The 18,083-nt window shown below is 44.2% G+C and overlaps 1 protein-coding gene and 1 long non-coding RNA gene across 4 annotated transcripts; one reads left to right on the top strand and one right to left on the bottom strand.

Moving 5' to 3' along the window:
- Positions 1-401: 401 nt before the first annotated feature.
- Positions 402-7,458, bottom strand: LOC116239744 (E3 ubiquitin-protein ligase Topors-like). The gene is made up of 2 exons (XM_031609935.2): positions 7,297-7,458; positions 402-6,508 (listed from the first exon to the last, which is right to left on the bottom strand). Exons 1-2 carry the CDS (start codon positions 7,456-7,458, stop codon positions 3,308-3,310), a joined length of 3,363 nt encoding a protein of 1,120 aa, XP_031465795.2. The 3' UTR covers positions 402-3,307.
- A 38-nt stretch (positions 7,459-7,496) lies between these two features.
- LOC149912871 (uncharacterized) lies at positions 7,497-17,124 on the top strand. Of its 3 annotated transcripts, none has more exons than XR_016461560.1 (4): positions 7,497-7,685; positions 7,752-9,869; positions 10,051-16,785; positions 17,043-17,124. It is a non-coding gene; the product is annotated as an uncharacterized LOC149912871 (long non-coding RNA). The 3 variants fall into 3 exon arrangements; XR_016461562.1 differs by lacking the exon at positions 17,043-17,124 and having other exon boundaries at positions 10,051-13,024; positions 13,989-14,154; XR_016461561.1 differs by lacking the exon at positions 17,043-17,124 and having other exon boundaries at positions 10,051-10,641; positions 12,889-13,378.
- The last annotated feature ends 959 nt before the right edge of the window (positions 17,125-18,083 follow it).

The raw sequence follows: 18,083 nt of genomic DNA, 5'->3' as shown, positions 1-18,083 counted from the left end.
CCCATCCTCAGCCTGGCAAACGATGATAGATGTACTGCAGCTGTAAGTAGCCTAGCAAAGAGGCCTGTTTGACATACAGACATTCCTCAAGATTTTCATTTTACTGCATAAGTCCTTGTTCAGGATGTATAATTATCATTCCCATTTTTTTTTTTCCTCCTCTTTTTGTGTCTTGGTAAAAATATTTCTTTCTGCCTATGAGTTCTACTTTTTTTCCCCAATTCTCTCCCTTGTACCACTGGGATAACAGCTGTGTGGTGCTTAACTGCCTGCTGGGTTAAACCACAACAGCAGGAAAGGTGCTCCAGACCTTTATTATTATTGTTTTCTTTTTTGCAACAGGCCTAGGTACCAGACAGGATAAAATCATAGAAAAAGCTCAGGATATACTGACAGCGTACCTTGAAGCAGTGATGTTCCTTGAAATCAGAAACTTTCAGTCTCATGTTGTATCTGGCCAACTTTGAGTAGATACTCTCCAGGAAAGCAACAAAGCAATGTTTTTCTTGCTGAAATGCATAACAGCAGATCTTGCTGCCTAAGGAGCTTTTGTAGTCAAGGGTGTGGCGTCACCTTATCCAGAAGGGTAATAAAATCTCTGTGCTTTGCAGATATTGGAGATCTGCAACACATTTTCAGTGGCATAATAAAATGATTCTCTTCAGGATTTATATACCAAACCATTCTCCATGCTGTCAGTGCCCTCCTCACCACGTTTGCACACACTAGCATCTGGCACAGGGAATCCACATTTGCCAAGCCAAAGTGCATGGGATGTACATAGTAAGGAACTGGTAGTAGTGGCAGCTGAAGGATCTGTCCCACGCCAGACTCCAGCATGGCTTTTGACATTGTCTCCCATTACATTCTTGTAAGTAAGCTGAAGGAGCACTGAATAGAGAAGTAGACAGTAAGATGGATTGAGATCTGGTTAATTGGCAGAGCTTGGTGTGTTGTGATTAGTAGCACAGAATCTAGCTGAAGGCCTGTATCTAGCAGGGTTCCCCAGGAGTCAGCATTGTTCAATGACTTCATCAATGACCTGGATGAATGAATAGAATGCATCTTTAGCAAATTTTCTAGTGATATGAAGCTGAGACACCGGAAGGCTGTGCTGCCATTCAGCAAGTCCTGGGCAGGTTGGCGAGTGGGAACAAGTGGAAATTTATGAGGTTCAATAAGGGCAAGTGTAGAGTGCTACACCTGGGGAGGAATAATCACATGCGTCAGTACAAGTTAGGAGATATCCTGCTGGAAGGGTGCTCTGGGGATTTAGGGGCCCTGGTAGACAACGGGATGGTCATGAGTCAGCAGTGTGCCCTTAAGGCCAAGTCAGCCAGTGATGTCCTGGGATGTATTAAAAGATAATGGCTAGCAAAGTGAGGGAGGTGATCCTCCCCATCCACTCTGCCCTGGGGAGGCAACACATGGAGTATCATTCCCAATTCTGGTCTCCCCAGTTCAAGAAAGATAGGGAACTTCTAGAGAGTCCAGCAGAAAGTCACAAAGATGGTTAGAGGCCTGCAGCACCACCCTTATGAGGATAGGCTGAGAGACCAGGGACTGTTTAACCTGGAGAAGGACGAGGGGGAGATCTTATCAGTGCTTATAAATAACCAAATGGGTGGGAGCCAAGAGTATGGGCTGGGGCTCTTCTCAGTGATGCCTACTGAAAGAGCAAGGGGCAGTGGGTGCAAACAGGAACATTTTAAGTTCTATCTCAAATGAGGAAAACCTTATTTATGTGGAAGGCAACAGAGCATTGGAATAGGCTGCCCATAGGAGTTGTGGAGTCTCCTTCTCTTGAGATATTCAAAGCCCGCCTAGATGCCTTCCTATGGAACCTACTGTAGGAAACCTGCTTTAGCAGGGGGTTGGACTAGATCTTCAGAGGTCCCTTCTAGCCTCTACAATTCTGTGATTCTGTGACTGTTCCTGAAGCACTGTGCCCTGTGGGAAAGATCCATGTGGAAGAAGAGAAATAGAGTGAGGAAGAAGCAAACAACAGAGACAAAAATTATTACAGACTGACTGCAGCCACCCTCCACCACCACTTGCGCTGCTCAGGAAGAAGCAGAAGTGTCAAGAATGAAGCTGTGCCTGGGAAGGGAAAATAGGGGGAGAAAGTGAATATACGTTTTTGTTTTTCACCATTCTACTCTAATTTTAACTGAAAGTAAATTAAATTAATCCCTGAGCTGAGTTTGACAGTAATTGCAACTGATCTCCTTGTGTCCATTTCCACCTTGTGTCCATTTTTCATCCTATTTTCTCCCTGTCCTGGCAAGGGTGGGATGTGACAGTGGCTGTATGGACATCTGGAGGCCAGCCATGATCATATCCACCACACAGGAAGGCAGCTTTACAGAAGGCAACTTCTGGAATCCACACAGAAAACAGTTGCTGCACCCAGACCTAGAGACTCTGACCCTGCCTGGCCCCATACCTTGTACACACAGACAGCACAACAACCAGGGGGCTGAGCTGGGGAGAGGCTGAAAGCAGTGAGCTCAGGAGGAGCTGCCAGTGTTGCACAGTAACAGGATGTGAGTTGGCACATAGAAACATGAGAAGGACACACGGAGAAAAAAAATCCCATGGGAGTAGTCTGACATTAGAAGAGGTAGCACAGAGAAGCTGTTGAACATTTAAAACTAGACAGATCCTGAAGAATGTGATCAAAAGTGTTCCTGCTTTCAGTGAGAGTTGAAACCTGATAATCTTCCAGTCTGGAGTACCCCTCTCAGCACAAATGGATTTACATTCATTTTTTTAAACAAAAACTCTTATTGCTTTATTAAGATATTCACATAACTCATGTTACTGGAAGTGCCGTTCAGTATGTACGTAGAAATAGCTTACTGCTTTTCCACAGAGATCAACTTAAACACCACAGATCAAAATGAAAGTACAATTTAGCCTGATTCATGTTTTATGAACTAAGCAACCTTCCTCTGTAACAAGAGCAATCCCCATAAAGTATATTCATTGTCTTTTGGTTTATGATTTTTTTTTTTTTTTTTTTTTAAAACACAGCTCTGAAGTACTCTGTGGATGTATATTACATACAGGATGGCTTTACAAAATTCTAGCTTCCAAAGAGATCTTAAAAGATCATCAAGCTCCTATACTCCTATACTTACTTGACATAAAAGTGCATGAACGTTCAATGGGTTTAAACATTTCCCAGACACTTTTAAACACACACACACACACACAGAAAAACACCTGGTGCTTTGTTCTTATAGGAGAAAAACATAATCAGAAATAAATTCACAATTTTAAGTATTGTTCAGCATAAAATATGCTACATGTTTTTTTCAAGGGACTCAAACCAACAAGATCTGTTGACAAGTCTCTTTGGCAGTCTTAGTATCAGTGGTGGTCTCTCTGGATGTCCTAGTAAGGAAGTCCTAGGGGAAGACAGTTGACCAGACGGTGCTGCTTGTGCTTCTTGACTGTGACTGACTACAATTTCCGTGTTACTGCTTGCTGTATCAGCCAAGTCAAGACTTCGATTAGCTCCTTCTGTTGCTTCCACAAGCTCACCTCCAGTATTTCTAATGTCACCATCTAAGTCCATTCCTCTGGTAGGAGTACTGTATTTTTTCACTACTCCACTAGTTTCTTTACTCACTCTGTAAACATCTTCGCATCCTGTAATCCCCAGGAAAGAAGATAAAGACTCACATTCCCTCTCATTCAAGTGAGTTGTGCCAGTCCAAGTAACACTGCTATCACATTCAGTACTTTCTGGCTCCTTGCTACTATCACTGTCAATTGTAATAACCACTGGAGAAGAATGTGTTGAGCTACTCATGTGATGTTTTCGATGTTTCCTCTTATGCTTTTTCTTTTTCTTCTTAACATGCTTCATTGTGTCTGTCACTTTGCCTTCGTAAACTATTTCCACGCTTGGACTTCTCATCCTTTTCTTCTTTTTCTTATGCTTTGTCTCACTACTTGCTCGATTGTCTGAGAGGCTATCTTCATTTTTGCAGCAGTCACGAAACTTTGAGAAAGTTTTCTTGGGGTTCTTTTCTCTCTCCAGACTAGTGCTCTCCTTCACTGCATTCTCCAAGTGCCGAGTTTTGTACTTCCTCTTTCCACCAGGCTTTTCACTTTTCAATCTGTCTGTTCCTCCAGAAGGTGTCCTTGACCTGGTGCTTGATCGACTCCTTGATCTGCATCGTTCATAATAGTAGTAATGTCTCTCATGCAATCCCCTCTGGCTACGTGGGTCTGTTCTTTCAGTAAAAGACTGTATCCTGAATTCTGGACTAGCAGATTGCCTTGAATAGTGAGCCTTAGACTGAGTCCTCTTCCTGCAGGAGGAGCCATCTCCAACGGTCTTTCGACTATAAAAGGCATAACCCCACTGGTATCTACTTTGGTAATTGTCTCTTCTATAGTAATAATCACTGTCTCTGCTCCTTGACCTCCTTTTGCCATGGCCTTTGCTACGTGATCGTGATCTGCTTACCTCTCTGGATGTAGTGCTCTCATGACTAAGGGAGCCCCTCTGGCTTTTTAGGGAGAGGCTTGTGTCACAAGTTCTTGACCTCCTCCTGCTTCTTTTGCTCCTATGTTCACTACCATCTCTGCTTCTTGATCGTCTCTTTTTAGACTGGCATTTGCTAGAATGGTCCCTCCTAGACCGATGGCCATGACTGTCACAACTGTTCTGTGAATAAGTCTGAGGACTTCTGGTGTTTTTCTTTCTGGACAATTGGTGACCGTAAGGAGAACAAACAGTGTCCATTTCTGGAGACAGGCTCCTGACTGAGTCCAGTGGAGACAGATCTTTTATTTTATCTTTGTTCTTACTATAAGGAGAGCAAATGGTGTCTGTCTCTGGAGATAGGCTCCTGATTGAGTCCAGTGGAGATAAATTTTTTACTTTACTTTTATTTTTTCTATAGGGAGAAGAAATGATGTCTGTCTCTGGAACTGGACTCCAGACTGAGTTGTGTAGAGAAAGACTTTTTACTTTATCTTTGTTCTTCTCATCAGTCTTTGACTCTGTCTTCTCAGCTGCAGAGGACAGGGAGCTCCTACAACTACTCACATTCTCCTTGTACAGGGGGGAGTGAGGTGATGAAGCCCTGCTTGTTTCACTGTCACTCCAGCTGCGACCCTTCATTGACTGCTCTTTCTTCACATCCTCCCTCTTCTCCTCCCTGATGGACTCCTCAGAGTCTGAGGACAGCTCAACCAGTTCTGGTGTCCTCTCAGCTAAGGGTTTAACATACCCAACGATAACACAATTGTCTGATGAAGAGTCACTCTCATTGGAGTCAATACCAGCCTGTAACTGAGGATGCAGTGTGGTTCTTTTCCTGGCTGAATCCTCATCAGAACTTTCTGACATCTCCAGAGGAGAAGCTACAGTGGCACGAACCTCTTCTGAAATGGAATACGAAGGCCCTGGAGTTTCATCATCCCAAGGGGCCTGACCAACCCCAGACATGGATGAACTGTGTTCTGGCCCTTGAGGATCTGCCTCATCTGGAGAGATTGTAATAATCGATGAGTCTGAGTGGCTTCCTTCATCATACGATGGTGCGGGACAGTCATAATTGGCATGCTGATCATATGCCTCTAAGTTAAAAGGACATCGGGCAAAACTGATGAATTCATGTAGGAAGTGTTCAGTCCGATTCAATAAGAATGGCTTTAAATCATCAGCAAAAGCCTGGCTTTCCAGATCATACCTGGTCACATTACTCATGATGATATGTTGCACAATATTAACTAAAGAACCATGGGCACCAAACAGGACTGTAAGCTCTCGCTTCAGCCAGGGAACCAACCTGTGTAGGCAGGCAGGGTTGTGGCGGAAAAACTCTGCGGAAATGTCTCGATAGCGCCCACCATCTTGAATGCTACGAACACGCACGCCAGTGCGGTACAGGGCTCTGCGGAAGTTTATCATGTCCTCCTCCTGGATCTGCCGCAGAGATCTGCCCTCTGCACTAGCTTGCCTACGTGAGGCCAGCCTTCTTATCATTTGCTGGATCTCTCCATCTCTCTGCCGCACAGGTTGGCTTGACAACCCTTCAAACAAAATCCCGTTATCCGGAGGGGATAGCGTCCTTCGAGAAGAGGAACTGCCTCGATGGTAAGAGGAAGTGCGGCGTTCCCTCGTTAAGGTGGTACGGTAACGAAATCTCCGGCCATCGGGGCTGGCAAAAGAACCATTTTCTGAAGGTCTGAGTATGTATTCCTTAAAATCATCTTCAGCACGAACTGTATGGAAAATAGAGAAGAAAGGCTGTTTGCAGAGTGGGCATTCTGCTTTGTTTTTTGACCATTCCTGGACACAACGGAAGCAGAATCTGTGCAAGCACCGATCTAGATAGGCAACATTGTCAAATCTGTCCAAGCAAATGGGGCACTTAGAGTCAGGAGAGGCATCTGTTGGCATGGTCTGGTGCACCTTGCTGTTGCTAGCCTTTGGCAAAAAGCTGCTGTCTTCTGAAAACTCCTTGGCTGCATTAGCTGCGTTCTACAAAAGAAATAAACAAGAAGATCACTACTCTTCCTGAGAGAAAGAAGCATTTAAGTCTATACACAGAAACATACAACAGTCACCCGATAAGGTTGAAAACACCAGCATTAATTCTGAGAGAATACCAAACAGAGAAGCAGCACAACTTAACTACTCTGCTTGCTTCTCTTCACATTAAAATCAGGTCTTCCAGTGCTGCAAGATTCAAATGGAGCCTAAATGATGCTGGTGGATGTAACACCAACAAACCATAAGTCTGTCTTCCCCCCACTCCCCACTTTGGTAAGTTTAGGATTCACACAGAATCCTCCAAAGCACACTTCCAAAAAAAACCAGCACATAGATATAAAAGATGGGAGAAGCTACTGTTATCTTTTGAAAAAAATTGGTTCTGTTTGCATTTAGCTGGTCCAACAGTGCTGAGTGCACCTTGTACAGCTTGCTGGACCAGAAGACTAGTCCAGGAACGCACTGAACCGTTCTTGCTCGGGTGATGTCGCAGCCAGGCGTTACCCCGCACCCACCCATAGACCCACAGCCCCTTTGTTCCGCCAGGCCGTCGGCGGTAGCGAGCAATAAATCCGCCTATTCTATGCAGAGGACCAGCGCTGCCCTGGACGCTGCGAACCGCTGCAGACGAGCGCCCACGCTGCTTCCACGGCAGCCCCCTTCCCGCCGGCCGCGACCGCCAGTGGCAGCCGCGGGCCCGCAGCGGTGCCCGCACGGACACGCTCCGCCACACGGGTCCGCCCCGGACCTCCCGCCGGGCCGACAACCGCGCTCACCTCTGCCGAGCCCTCGCTCCGAGCCCGCGTCCGGCCCGATGGCGTCTTCAGCCCGTGCCGAGGCCGGCTGCAAACGCCGCCGGGTCCGTCCCGCCGCTCCTCCCCCGCGGGATGGCGGCGGCGGCGGGCGGCCTTCGCCACACCTCGCGGCAGCTCCGACATCGTCGGCGGAAGTGGCGTTGCCACGGGAACGATTGCCTCCGCCCCCACCGCCAGCGGGGCAGAGCAGTGCCGACGTTAGCGGAACCGGTCGAGGATTTTATACGTCACTTCCGCTCTACCCGGCGGCGCCGTACTGCCGTACGGGAGCGGTGGGCGCGCTGGGTTTCGGCCGGCCGCCCGCCATGGATCCGCAGGGACGGCGGGATCCGCGCCCGCTCTACCGCCTGGTGCGTGGGGGCCGAGGGGTGCCGGGAGAGGCGGCTCGAGGCTGTTACTAACCTTTGGCCTCCTAGGTGCTGGCCGCTCTGGTGCTGCTTTCCTGGGGCTACGTCCTGTACGGGGCGCGGGAGGCGGCGCGGCGGCAGCTGCAGAGCGAGCTGGCGGTGCCTCGGCTCCCATAGCGGAGGCGGAAGGACGGCGGCGTGGTCTCCGAGGGAGCCGTCGGAGGACGGGAGGAGCCGCGTGGCCAACTGGGCGAATAAAGGCTGAGCTGCTTTCATGAAAAAACGACAAACTTAAAAAAAAAAAAGTCCGCTCCTTGCTGTTTTGTTACATCGTGTCTCGGGGAGGGAGGGGCAGGCAGAGAGAGCGAGGCTGCAGTCAGCAGGCTGTCTTCCACAGCGTCTTTGTATAGAACTGTGGGAACACACTTTTGTTTGAGTTGGAAGGGACTGTTAAAGGCCATCTAGTCCAACTCCCCTGCAACGAAGAGGGACACCTACAGCCCCATCAGGGTGTCAGAGCCGGGTCTAGCCTGTCTTTGAGTGTCTCCAAGGATGGGGCATCCAGCATCTCTCTGGGCAACCTGTGCTGGTGCCTTACCACCCTTTTTGTAAATAATTTTTTCCTTACATCTAGTCTTTATCTTTTAATTTAAAACTGTCTTTGCTTTTCCTGTCAAAGCAGGCACTGCCTAAAAGTCTGTCACCTTCTGTACCCCATGCAGATTCTAAAAGGCCATTCTCAGGTCTCCCTGATGCCTTCTAGGCTGAACAGTCCCAGCTCTCTCAGCCTGTCCTCATAAGTGCGGTGTTCCATCCCCTGGGTCATTTTTGTTGCCCTCCTCTAGTTGCACTCCAGCAGGTCCACATCTCTCCTGTCCTGAGTATTCCACATCTGGATGCAGTGCTCCAATTGAGGTCTCACCAGTGCAGAGTAGAAGGGCGGGATCACCTTCCTCAACTTGCTGCCTATGCTTATTTTGATGCAGCTCAGGATACGGCTGGCTTTCTGAGCTACAGGAGCATGCTGCTGGCTCACGTTCAGCTTGCCATCTACCAGTACCCCAAGTCCTTCTGGCAGGGCTCGTGCTCATTGGTTTCATACTCTTTCATACTCACCAGCGTGGTGTCATCCCAAATGCACACGTGCCTCTGCTGTTATCCTACAGATACTCCACTCCTCTCCACACACACAGGCAGGCCTCTCTACCCATCTGTATCCTTGCCCATTTGCTGGGCAGAGGTATTACCAGCCAGACAACCTAAAAGTTTGCTATCAAGTTACATTCCTCTGCAGATGTGTTTCCCCTTGGGGTCTGGCAGTGGTGCTAACACTTTGGCTTGCCAATACCAGATATATGTTGTGACTTGCAGTCCTGGTGCTGGTGCTTGCTTTTGCTTTACTTGTACTAGTTGTGCCAATTGCTGCACCTGGGACACATACACTAGTCCTATCCAAGGAGCTAAGGCTGAAATCATTAACTACATCCATGACTGCCACCGGGATACTTACCTGCTTCTCTTGATAGCATAACAGGAGGGACACCGATGCAGATGGGTCTCATTTGGCCTACTTCCTAAATGCGCTGTGTGTGTCATTTCTTAGGTAAGCTGGGAGCCACTTGGAGTCCTGTGACTCTGGAGTCACCAAATGGGTAGCTGAAGGTGCTCTTGGTGGGGGAGGTAGCACAGCAAAGAGAATAACAATCCAAAGTATTTAGCTGTAATGTTCATTGCTTTCCACATTTTCCAAGGGAGAAGAGTGGAGACTGGGCACAGAGATTTGGGACAGGTGTAAGGGATTTGTTGCAGTATTGTACAGTATTGTTCATTATTGTTCAAACAACCATAAAGATTTTGTTTCATAAGCTGGACACATGGTTCAAACAACGATATGTCCAGCTTAAACATAATCAATTTCTTGTCACAGCATCTAAAATTTGTATTGTGAGAAGCTCAAGTACAGTATGGAGGGACTCATAAGGCCAGGTGTTTTTCTGCATGGATGGGAAGAACAGAAACCTGATGATTCCTCTCCCAAACCATGCACTGTGCTAATTCACCTCACCAGACCTGCGAACCTCTTCAAGCTTTGCTCCCCAAGCCATCAGGCCTTTTGGCCCAACTGCCTTTTTTGGCAGCAGAGCAGGAGGCGTGACACTATGCCTGGCCTTCAGGCTCCATGACGAGGTGGGTGCTGCTCTGACAGCAGGGCAGTCAAATGGGAGATGGAGGCTGTGGGCTGACAGTTCCTTGTCAGCCACTGCAGTGGCAAAGAGATCAATCAGTGATTTAGATCATTCAATTTGTGTTGTTTTCTTTGTGTGTGTGTGTGTGTGTTGTTTTTTGTTTGTTTGTTTATTTTTAACAGATCCTCACAAATACATGAAAACTGTCATGGGTTCAGCAGTGCCGTGACAAAGGTCTTTATGCAGAGAGGCTGAGCATCCTCCACCCAAAGCTGTTTTACCGTTGAGCAGCCACCAGATGGAGAAGCACTCCACATCATTGCTTCTGAGTCCAGGCAGTTCCCCTGCTCGCAGTGAGTGGCAGACGTGTGCTGAGGGAAGCATCTCCAGTAGCCTCGAAAAAGCTGGAGCTGCTCCTTGTCCCTGATCACTGGCAGTGTGAGCCCACAGCTGCTCACATCAAAGATACAAGATGCCCAGAAACTTCCTGCAGCTGAATACACTTTTGCCCTGTAACAACAAGGAGGCAGAAAGATTATCCAAAATTACTGTATTATCCTAACTAAAAAAAGAACTAAAAAAGCAGTGTGGTGTTCTGCAGGTTCAAAACTGAGTCTCAAGAGCTTCTGTGCCTTGCCATGTCCTTCCTTTTCTCTGTCCTATGCAGCAGCACGCCTGAGTCACTGTTGACTGTGGAAATCCTCAGTGCTCTGTCCAGATGTGAGCTGAAGCCATGCCAAGGTGATGACAGGAGCACAAAACAGCTCGCTCAGGTAGTGAAGGAGTGGGATGAAAGTCTCTGCAGAGGTGGGGAAATGCCTCTTTCAAGAATAGTGGGGAGGGCACAGCTTGCAGTTTCCATCACTCGAACTTTCTGCTGGCCTCTGCTGCTTGCCTAGCGGTAGCAGCTTTGTCAGAAAGAATTAAAATCAGATGCACCCCTCTCTAAAGGAACACATGCAAATCCCTTACGCTTGCATTGAAGGTGTGGCAGGAAGGACCCAGACCCATGCTTAGCATCCAGCTGGGAGCAGTCAGCTCTCCTTACCCACAAAGATGCAGTGAAGAGCAGAAAACATTTCCTGTCCAAAGCAAGCAAAAACTAGGTTTAGGCAGTATGAACCATTTGGATGCTATCACCTGAGATGGCTGTTCTTATGCCTTTCATCCCTAAAGGAACATATTCATAATGGTCATTAACACCCTTCAGATCTTTTTATTTATTTTTTAAGTAAAGTGTTGCCCTGTTTATGACAGCAACATGCATGTTTGTTAGTCATGAAGTGTTTTGTTTGCTTAGGTTTCAGGGGGTTGTTTGAGAAGATTGTGATTTTGATGCTTTTGATTAGCATCGCTAAGAGGCACTTTAAGTTAATGAAATGATTAACTGATTCATCCAGGAATGCAGTCACACTAATAGCTGCTTCTGCAGATACAAAGGATTCCCTTTCAAATACATCCATGCCTCATGTTAGTACCCATGGATACATGTTAATTACAAGGCTGACAAGAGTATGTAAGCATAGCTAATGTTGTAGATGAGTTATTTAATGAAGACAGTTGAAAAAATGTCAAAAAAGGGAAATAAAATAATCAGCCAAGTGGAAAATGGTGGGCTGAGTTCTGCCTTAAATCACCTTAATCTACCGGTGATAAACAATTTCTCCCAAATTATAACAGCAAGGAAGCAGGAATATAATTGCTTAATTCCTGCATTACAGACTGTTTGAAAATGGAGGAATTACTCGAGTTCAAATCACAGCTTAACAGTGCCCTTTGTCTGCTCAATAATTGTATACTTTTATTGTCCTGTCTGTTTTTCATGCAAGATTACCTGAATCCTAAAAGCAGTATAAATACAGATTTTGGTAAATATACACAGCTTGGTAAAAGGATGCCTACCAATTTTTAAAAAAATTTTGGTATTGACTGTCCATGAAATGTATATTGTCCTAAAGACAGTATTGCAGGTTTTGTGGTGAAAGACAAAAAAGGGTGTATGGCACAGGAGCAGAAAAAAGGGTAAGAGAGAGGCACAGTACAGTGGAAGACACCGGAAATAAACAGGGTGCTGTGTGTTGGGAGACATTACCAAGGCTTCCTGATTAAAAACAGAACATAGGACTGGCTTGTCTGAGTGGTGATGCTGCCAAAAAATCACACAAAAATTTGGATTGAAGAGCTGCAATTCTTTATTTCAAATGCGAGCAGGGTGGTTTCTGAATGCACTGTTACTACAGGTTTCTTCCCCTGTTTGCTGCAATCATCTGCCATCACTTATCCCACGCAGTGTGCATTTTATATATCATGGTGAAAAGGAATACATAGATCTGAACAGAAACCAGTGTTACTCTGGCCACTGCCAGTGACTTGATAAAGCTACAAAGCACATAAATGTGATCAGCTAAAATGAAGCAGTACCATACAAAAGCCTCTGCAGAAGCTAGGCGGCAGTGTTGGCATATGCTTCAAAGCACAGGCAAGCTACTGTCTGCATTTTGCACAGTGGGTTGAAAATTGTGAGTCCTCTGTTTACAAGGATTGGATTTGGACCTTCTGTTTTGTCATCTGAACTAAAAATGGCTTTGCATCTATGAAACTTCAACCTAAAGACCAACAAGAAAAAAGTTTTATGCAGATTTCCCCAAGCAGAAAGAATATAACATTTATTTTAGAGGCCTTTTTTTTCCTCACACCTAATTCACAATTATGTACATCTATAGACTGATTTAACAATGACACACCACCAAATGATCATGTCACTAAAAGGAATGTGTAATTAGTATTTACATTCAGAGAAATAGAAGGCTTTGCCACAGACACAGGAAGAAATGAATGGTTAAAAAGATAAAGACCTTCAAAGACCATATGTTGCCCAAAGCAAGCTTTAATGAATTTTATTGTGGTTCAGTGAATCTGGTTTGCTTTTAACGGTTCATTTGGCAAGCTGTTGCTGCAGCGATTTCTAATAATAATGTCACAGCAATCTTTTAACTGAGTACAGATTTGTGACCATGCAGGACTTCTCTGAAGGCAATTTCTGAACTTGGTAAGATGGCAGAACATATGCAGTGAGCTCCTTGAGCTTCCTCCTCTATGACAAGTCATCGCACGGAAGAACAAGAGGACAGTATTCATGCTGAGGTGCAGCAGAAGGTATTCTCTTCCACTCAGATGAGGATTATTTCGAAATGATAACAGCAGCTGAGAGCAGAATATTGCCAGCAGATAGGGACAGTGTTTACTTCATCTTTTGGTGTGACTTTAGTCTTAAAATCTTTGGCTGTTAGTAATTACAGACAATACGACAATATGTTTTTAGTCAACATACTAATTTTTTTGATTGAGATTTCTTCCTAGTCCTTTTTTCCAAATGGTGTTTTGACTCCATACTTATGTTGATACAAGTAGCAAAGTAGCCAAAATTCATTGAAATATTTAAGAAATGATGAACTGCAGTTAAGACTAAATATATACCAGTTTTCAACATAAAGCATGAGCCAGCAGCATAACTCAAATACAGGCAAAAAAAAAAAAAGAAAAAGAAAAAAAAAAGCCCGTACTATTTAAATACTTGGCTAGCTAGGCAGTTTGATAACCATACTTATCTTTTTGCAACAGCTGCAGTCGTCCAGCTGTACCTTCACATTTCTAGAGGCTCTCAGGCGCATGATAACACACTCTGTCTTCTGTACTATCATTTTCCAGCTGTAACTGTGACTGGACAACACATTTTGTAGCAGGCAGAGCATGCCTAATGCTAGGAGGTGAAATCTGTAGTGCAAGAAAAGGGGGAAGAATGGGAAGAGAGGCCTCTCCTAGCAGATTAAAGCCCAGACCTATACAAATAGCCTGCACGCCCCTTAAGTGGGGCAAATAATCCCATCAGTGTCAGTGAGGTCAAACCAACAAGCTCCACCTTAGTAAGTGTTGAGCAGATAGTAGAGCTGCTTGGGTATGTCATGGACACAGAAATACACTGAGCAACATGAACATTTTAGCCCCGGTTTCCATTTTTATGCTATTGGTGACAACTGATAGCATAAAAAATGATCAGGAGTGATGTGCCAGCTGAAAAGGTGGTCCATTCAATTCATATGCTTTGCCGTAAACCACACAGGGCTGCAGCCTGCAGATTTCGTTCACTGTGACTAAGAAGGTTCCACCTCAGTAAAGAACCAAGAGATGTGGTGTCCAGGAATGCAGGTGTTACCTCTGCCCAAACCAAGCCAGAGAGGAGCCCTCATTCTCTCCTCAGGACAAGGGGCTGTGCCACTCACACTGATGGATCCCTATTTCCTCGCAAAGATTCTTCCTTTCTGAATAGTACGTTAATTCTTTCTTCCAGTGGGGGGAAAAAATGAAAAGACAGCTGCACAGGAAATCTTGGGCTTCAATAAAAAGAGAGGTTTCACAACAAACATTAGCACATCGTTGAGAATTCAGAAAAAAAAATTACTTTTCCAGCTAAAAACAGCATGTTAATATGTATTAGCACAAAGTCTATGTACAAATGTATAACTTCATATGCTTCATGAAGCAGTTGTATCTTAGATAACTATCTCTTCTTTTGAATATATAGTAAAAAAAAAATCAGAAAACTTACATTTCTTAGCATGGATCTCAGCAGACTTGTGTGAAGACTCCTGATTGTATTGTCTGCACAAGATCCACCCACATTAATCTATGAATAAGTAAGTTGAATGTTCTGTAATTTTTTTTTTTTTTTTTTTTTTTTTTTTAGATAAACTGAAATTAGGAAGACTTTATGCAACAGGAAGAAAGTTATGTAACTGCATCTCAAAACTACTTCAATCATAGTGCGGTCTTGTCATTGGCCAACAAAATTCTCACAGGCCCGTTAATGTTGATGATAAATACTAAATGTTTCTTTCTGGGAAAAGAGTACCAATGTTTATTTGAAGAATGCACACTTCAAGTCTGAGAAGCAATTTCTGAAATAGCTTAGTAGGATTCCTTTATCGCTGCTTAATTGGCATGTTCTCTGCTGTTGCTGAATTAAATGTTTGCTCACTTATGCTGTTTTTTGCTCTTGAAAGTGGATAATGAAATTGTAAACGATGCTCCAGAAATCCTTCTAAAACTTCAGTGCTAAATTAAATGGACAATACCACGTGCTAAATAAAAGTGAGCTACAATTAATTTTAGGGGAGAGCAAGCCATGCCTGCAGCTTGCTGATAACTTACATTTCCAGAATCGCACTTTTCACTGAAATAAATGCTTCTTTTCTTTCTGGTGGTGTGTGAAAGGCCAAAATGAAGAAACAATATGACTGATGATATGCATATGAATGTAGCGAGCTGCCAGCATTAAATCAGGCAAATCTCCATGTCTCTGCCAGGGGACCAGGTATCTCAGCAGAGGCTTCTGGAACCACCTGCGCTCCAGAAAATGAGGCTAACTCTAGCAGATGAAGTTTGGCTCCATTTACTGACATGAACAGATCAGCACTCAAAAAGTTACCCCTTTGAAAAGAACTAAGAGAGAAAAACAAGTTTTCCTTGCTTTGCTGCATTTGTAAGTTTAAGTAAAGTACATGTTGACACCAATTGAAATTAAAAACTCAAGTTGTTGGGTTTTTGGTAGGTTCACAAAACATTCCTTTAAACTCCAGTACAGTCAAAGATTTGAAGTAGGCAGACAAGTCTTGAAATAAGCATTCAAGCAGTAAGTAGACAACAGATGAAAGTCACTGAGACACCACCTATTTTATACCCCATCTTTACAAATCTTTAACTATTTAAAGATCTTGTTCTCTTCCCACACATGCACAGGTAAGCTGAATTACCATGGTACTAAGCTGATTTGGTCAACATATTAGAACAAAAACAGGATTCATGCCTCTTAATATAATCCACCCACAATTTAGATATCTGGCCTAAAGTAGTCAGGTTCCTCACCACACCCTGGGTCATCTAATTTTTATTAGCTTAGATGTCTTCATTTTCATCCAAGTATCAGCCACAGATGACTTGCAGAAAGAAGACCAACAAACTACTCATCCTTCTCTTAAGTTCTGAGGACTGTCTTCAAAATGCACTGGACATGAATCATAATTGCGTGGGTGCCTGGAGGAGAGTACAGACATCCAAGGACAACAGCTATAATGGGATGCTGCTATGCCAGTACAATACTAACTTGAAAATCTATCTGTGATTTCAGTTTAAGCAGTAGAGGGTAGGATAGTGGAAACAGGTTTTAACCACCGTGTATGGGAGATCATCTCTACTGTTACTCCCTGAAACTGTCCATCATTGCATGTATAGAAACTGCAAGGCAAGAGGGCTGTTTTGTGACAAAAGGTCACATACTTCTCCATGCTCTGTGTGTTCCAGGTTCAGTGCAGAAGTGTTTATGTCTTCTGAGACAACAGTTTTGCCAACAATGACAAAAAAATGATTATTTTTCAGCAGGAACATAAGGCAGAGAGATACCACTGAGGTGGGACAAGTGCACAGCCAGAAATAAAGAATGGGCACCTCCTCAGCACCTCATCCATTTGCTGCTCATCTTTCCAGGACTTAAAAGACATGTGACCTAATTCAACTAAAACAACCTTAAATAATGGCATTTATTAAACAGAATGTGTGAAAAGGATGTGAGTGACACAGAAGTTCACCTACGTATGGTGTGAGAATAGGGGCAGGTTTCCTGTTTGTGTCTAACAATTTCCTTAGAGGTCAATCATGAGAACTTGCAGAAGTTCACTTTTTTCTTTCATCTGAGGAGGGAAAGTGAAATATCATTTCCAGGAAAAATGTGGACAGGGTTTCCATGGTTTTCAGAGAAGCATTAGAAGATTAAAAAAGAAAGGCATCTCTATATCTGTGAAGGCTTATATGGATATACAAAGTGCCTCCACTCTGTATGCCACTTTGTACATGGAAAGTATGAGGTACGTACTGCCAATTTTTTTACATTTCTTGCCTTATACCACCTTGCAATTAGCTTCTTTCATACTTTTCTTTTCCTGGTAATCGGGGAAACTGATGTATCATTTTTCTTAATGTCCACATCAAAAAACCTTAATTTGTTCTTTCCATGAATGTCAAACTACTTGCTGAGGTATCTTTAGCTTTTGAGAATAACACTCTGCATATGGAGTAAAATCAGCAGCTTTGATCTCCACTTTATCTTCTTGACTTGTTTCAGCCGAAGAGTTACATATCAGTCAATGCACTTCATATCCTCCTACTGAGCTTGAAAAAAGGCAACCAGCAACAAATCCATCTGAATACTACAAAATAATGAGGTGAGCTTCACTGTTGAAATACAGACTCATCAATTACCTTATAATGAGAACAGTAACAAAGAATTAGGGGAGTATTTTTTTTATCATTAAGCAAGCCCAGCATATTCCAACATGCTTAAGTACTGACACAGGCATATTTTATAAAATAACCAAAGCTGAAACACACAGAAAAAGAAAAGCAGTATTTGGCATTGTCCAGTCCCTACAAACCAAAGGGGGCATGGCTTACATTAAATCAATCAGGGATCTGAAGCACAGGATGTTTTGTATTACGTATGCTCGGGCAAAGCACCGATATTTGTGGCATTCATTAAAGAAGTGAGAGAAGAGGATTTGCTCCCCAAGAAATTCTTAATGATTAGTTGAGCCCAACTTGTTCTCCAGCTATGGTGTGAAATGCTGTGGAGACCAGCTCTGAGCACCAGAGCAGGCTCAGTGCAAAGAAGACTTTATCATCTGCCTCTCGTCAGAGTTTTCAGTGAGCAGCCAAGACTAGGCTCACACATGATTCCCACATCCTAGAAATCCAGACTTTCCTAGGGAGCCAGGACTCAGCCATTTCAAAGAACAAAGCTAGCACCAGTTCATAATGGAACTACCCATTTCAGAAGTATTATCATATCCCTTGGGTCTGGCTGATACCCAAGGCAACCAGGTTCAAAGTCTTGCCAGAGCTGTGAACACAGACATAGGACTCTAAAGATGGTGTAGCAAGAGAGGGCATTTAGCCAAAGAGTTCTGTGCACTGACCAGCTCCTTCAGTTCCACCTAGATAATGGCTGGAAAACACTGGCATCCCTAGCATCAGTAGAAAGAGTTTTATCCATTTCGAGAGTTTGGATTACTTTCTAGTGTGGGACCTTTTTAGTCTCATGCAGGAAAACCATCTGCCTAGCATGAATTACTGAATTAGTATAGTTTTGCAGTGGATTGCATGCTGA

Source organism: Phasianus colchicus, chromosome Z (genome assembly GCF_987193195.1).
Source record: "Phasianus colchicus chromosome Z, bPhaCol1.hap1.1, whole genome shotgun sequence".
Lineage (NCBI taxonomy): Eukaryota > Metazoa > Chordata > Aves > Galliformes > Phasianidae > Phasianus > Phasianus colchicus.
This window is presented reverse-complemented; position numbering and strand designations above follow the sequence as displayed.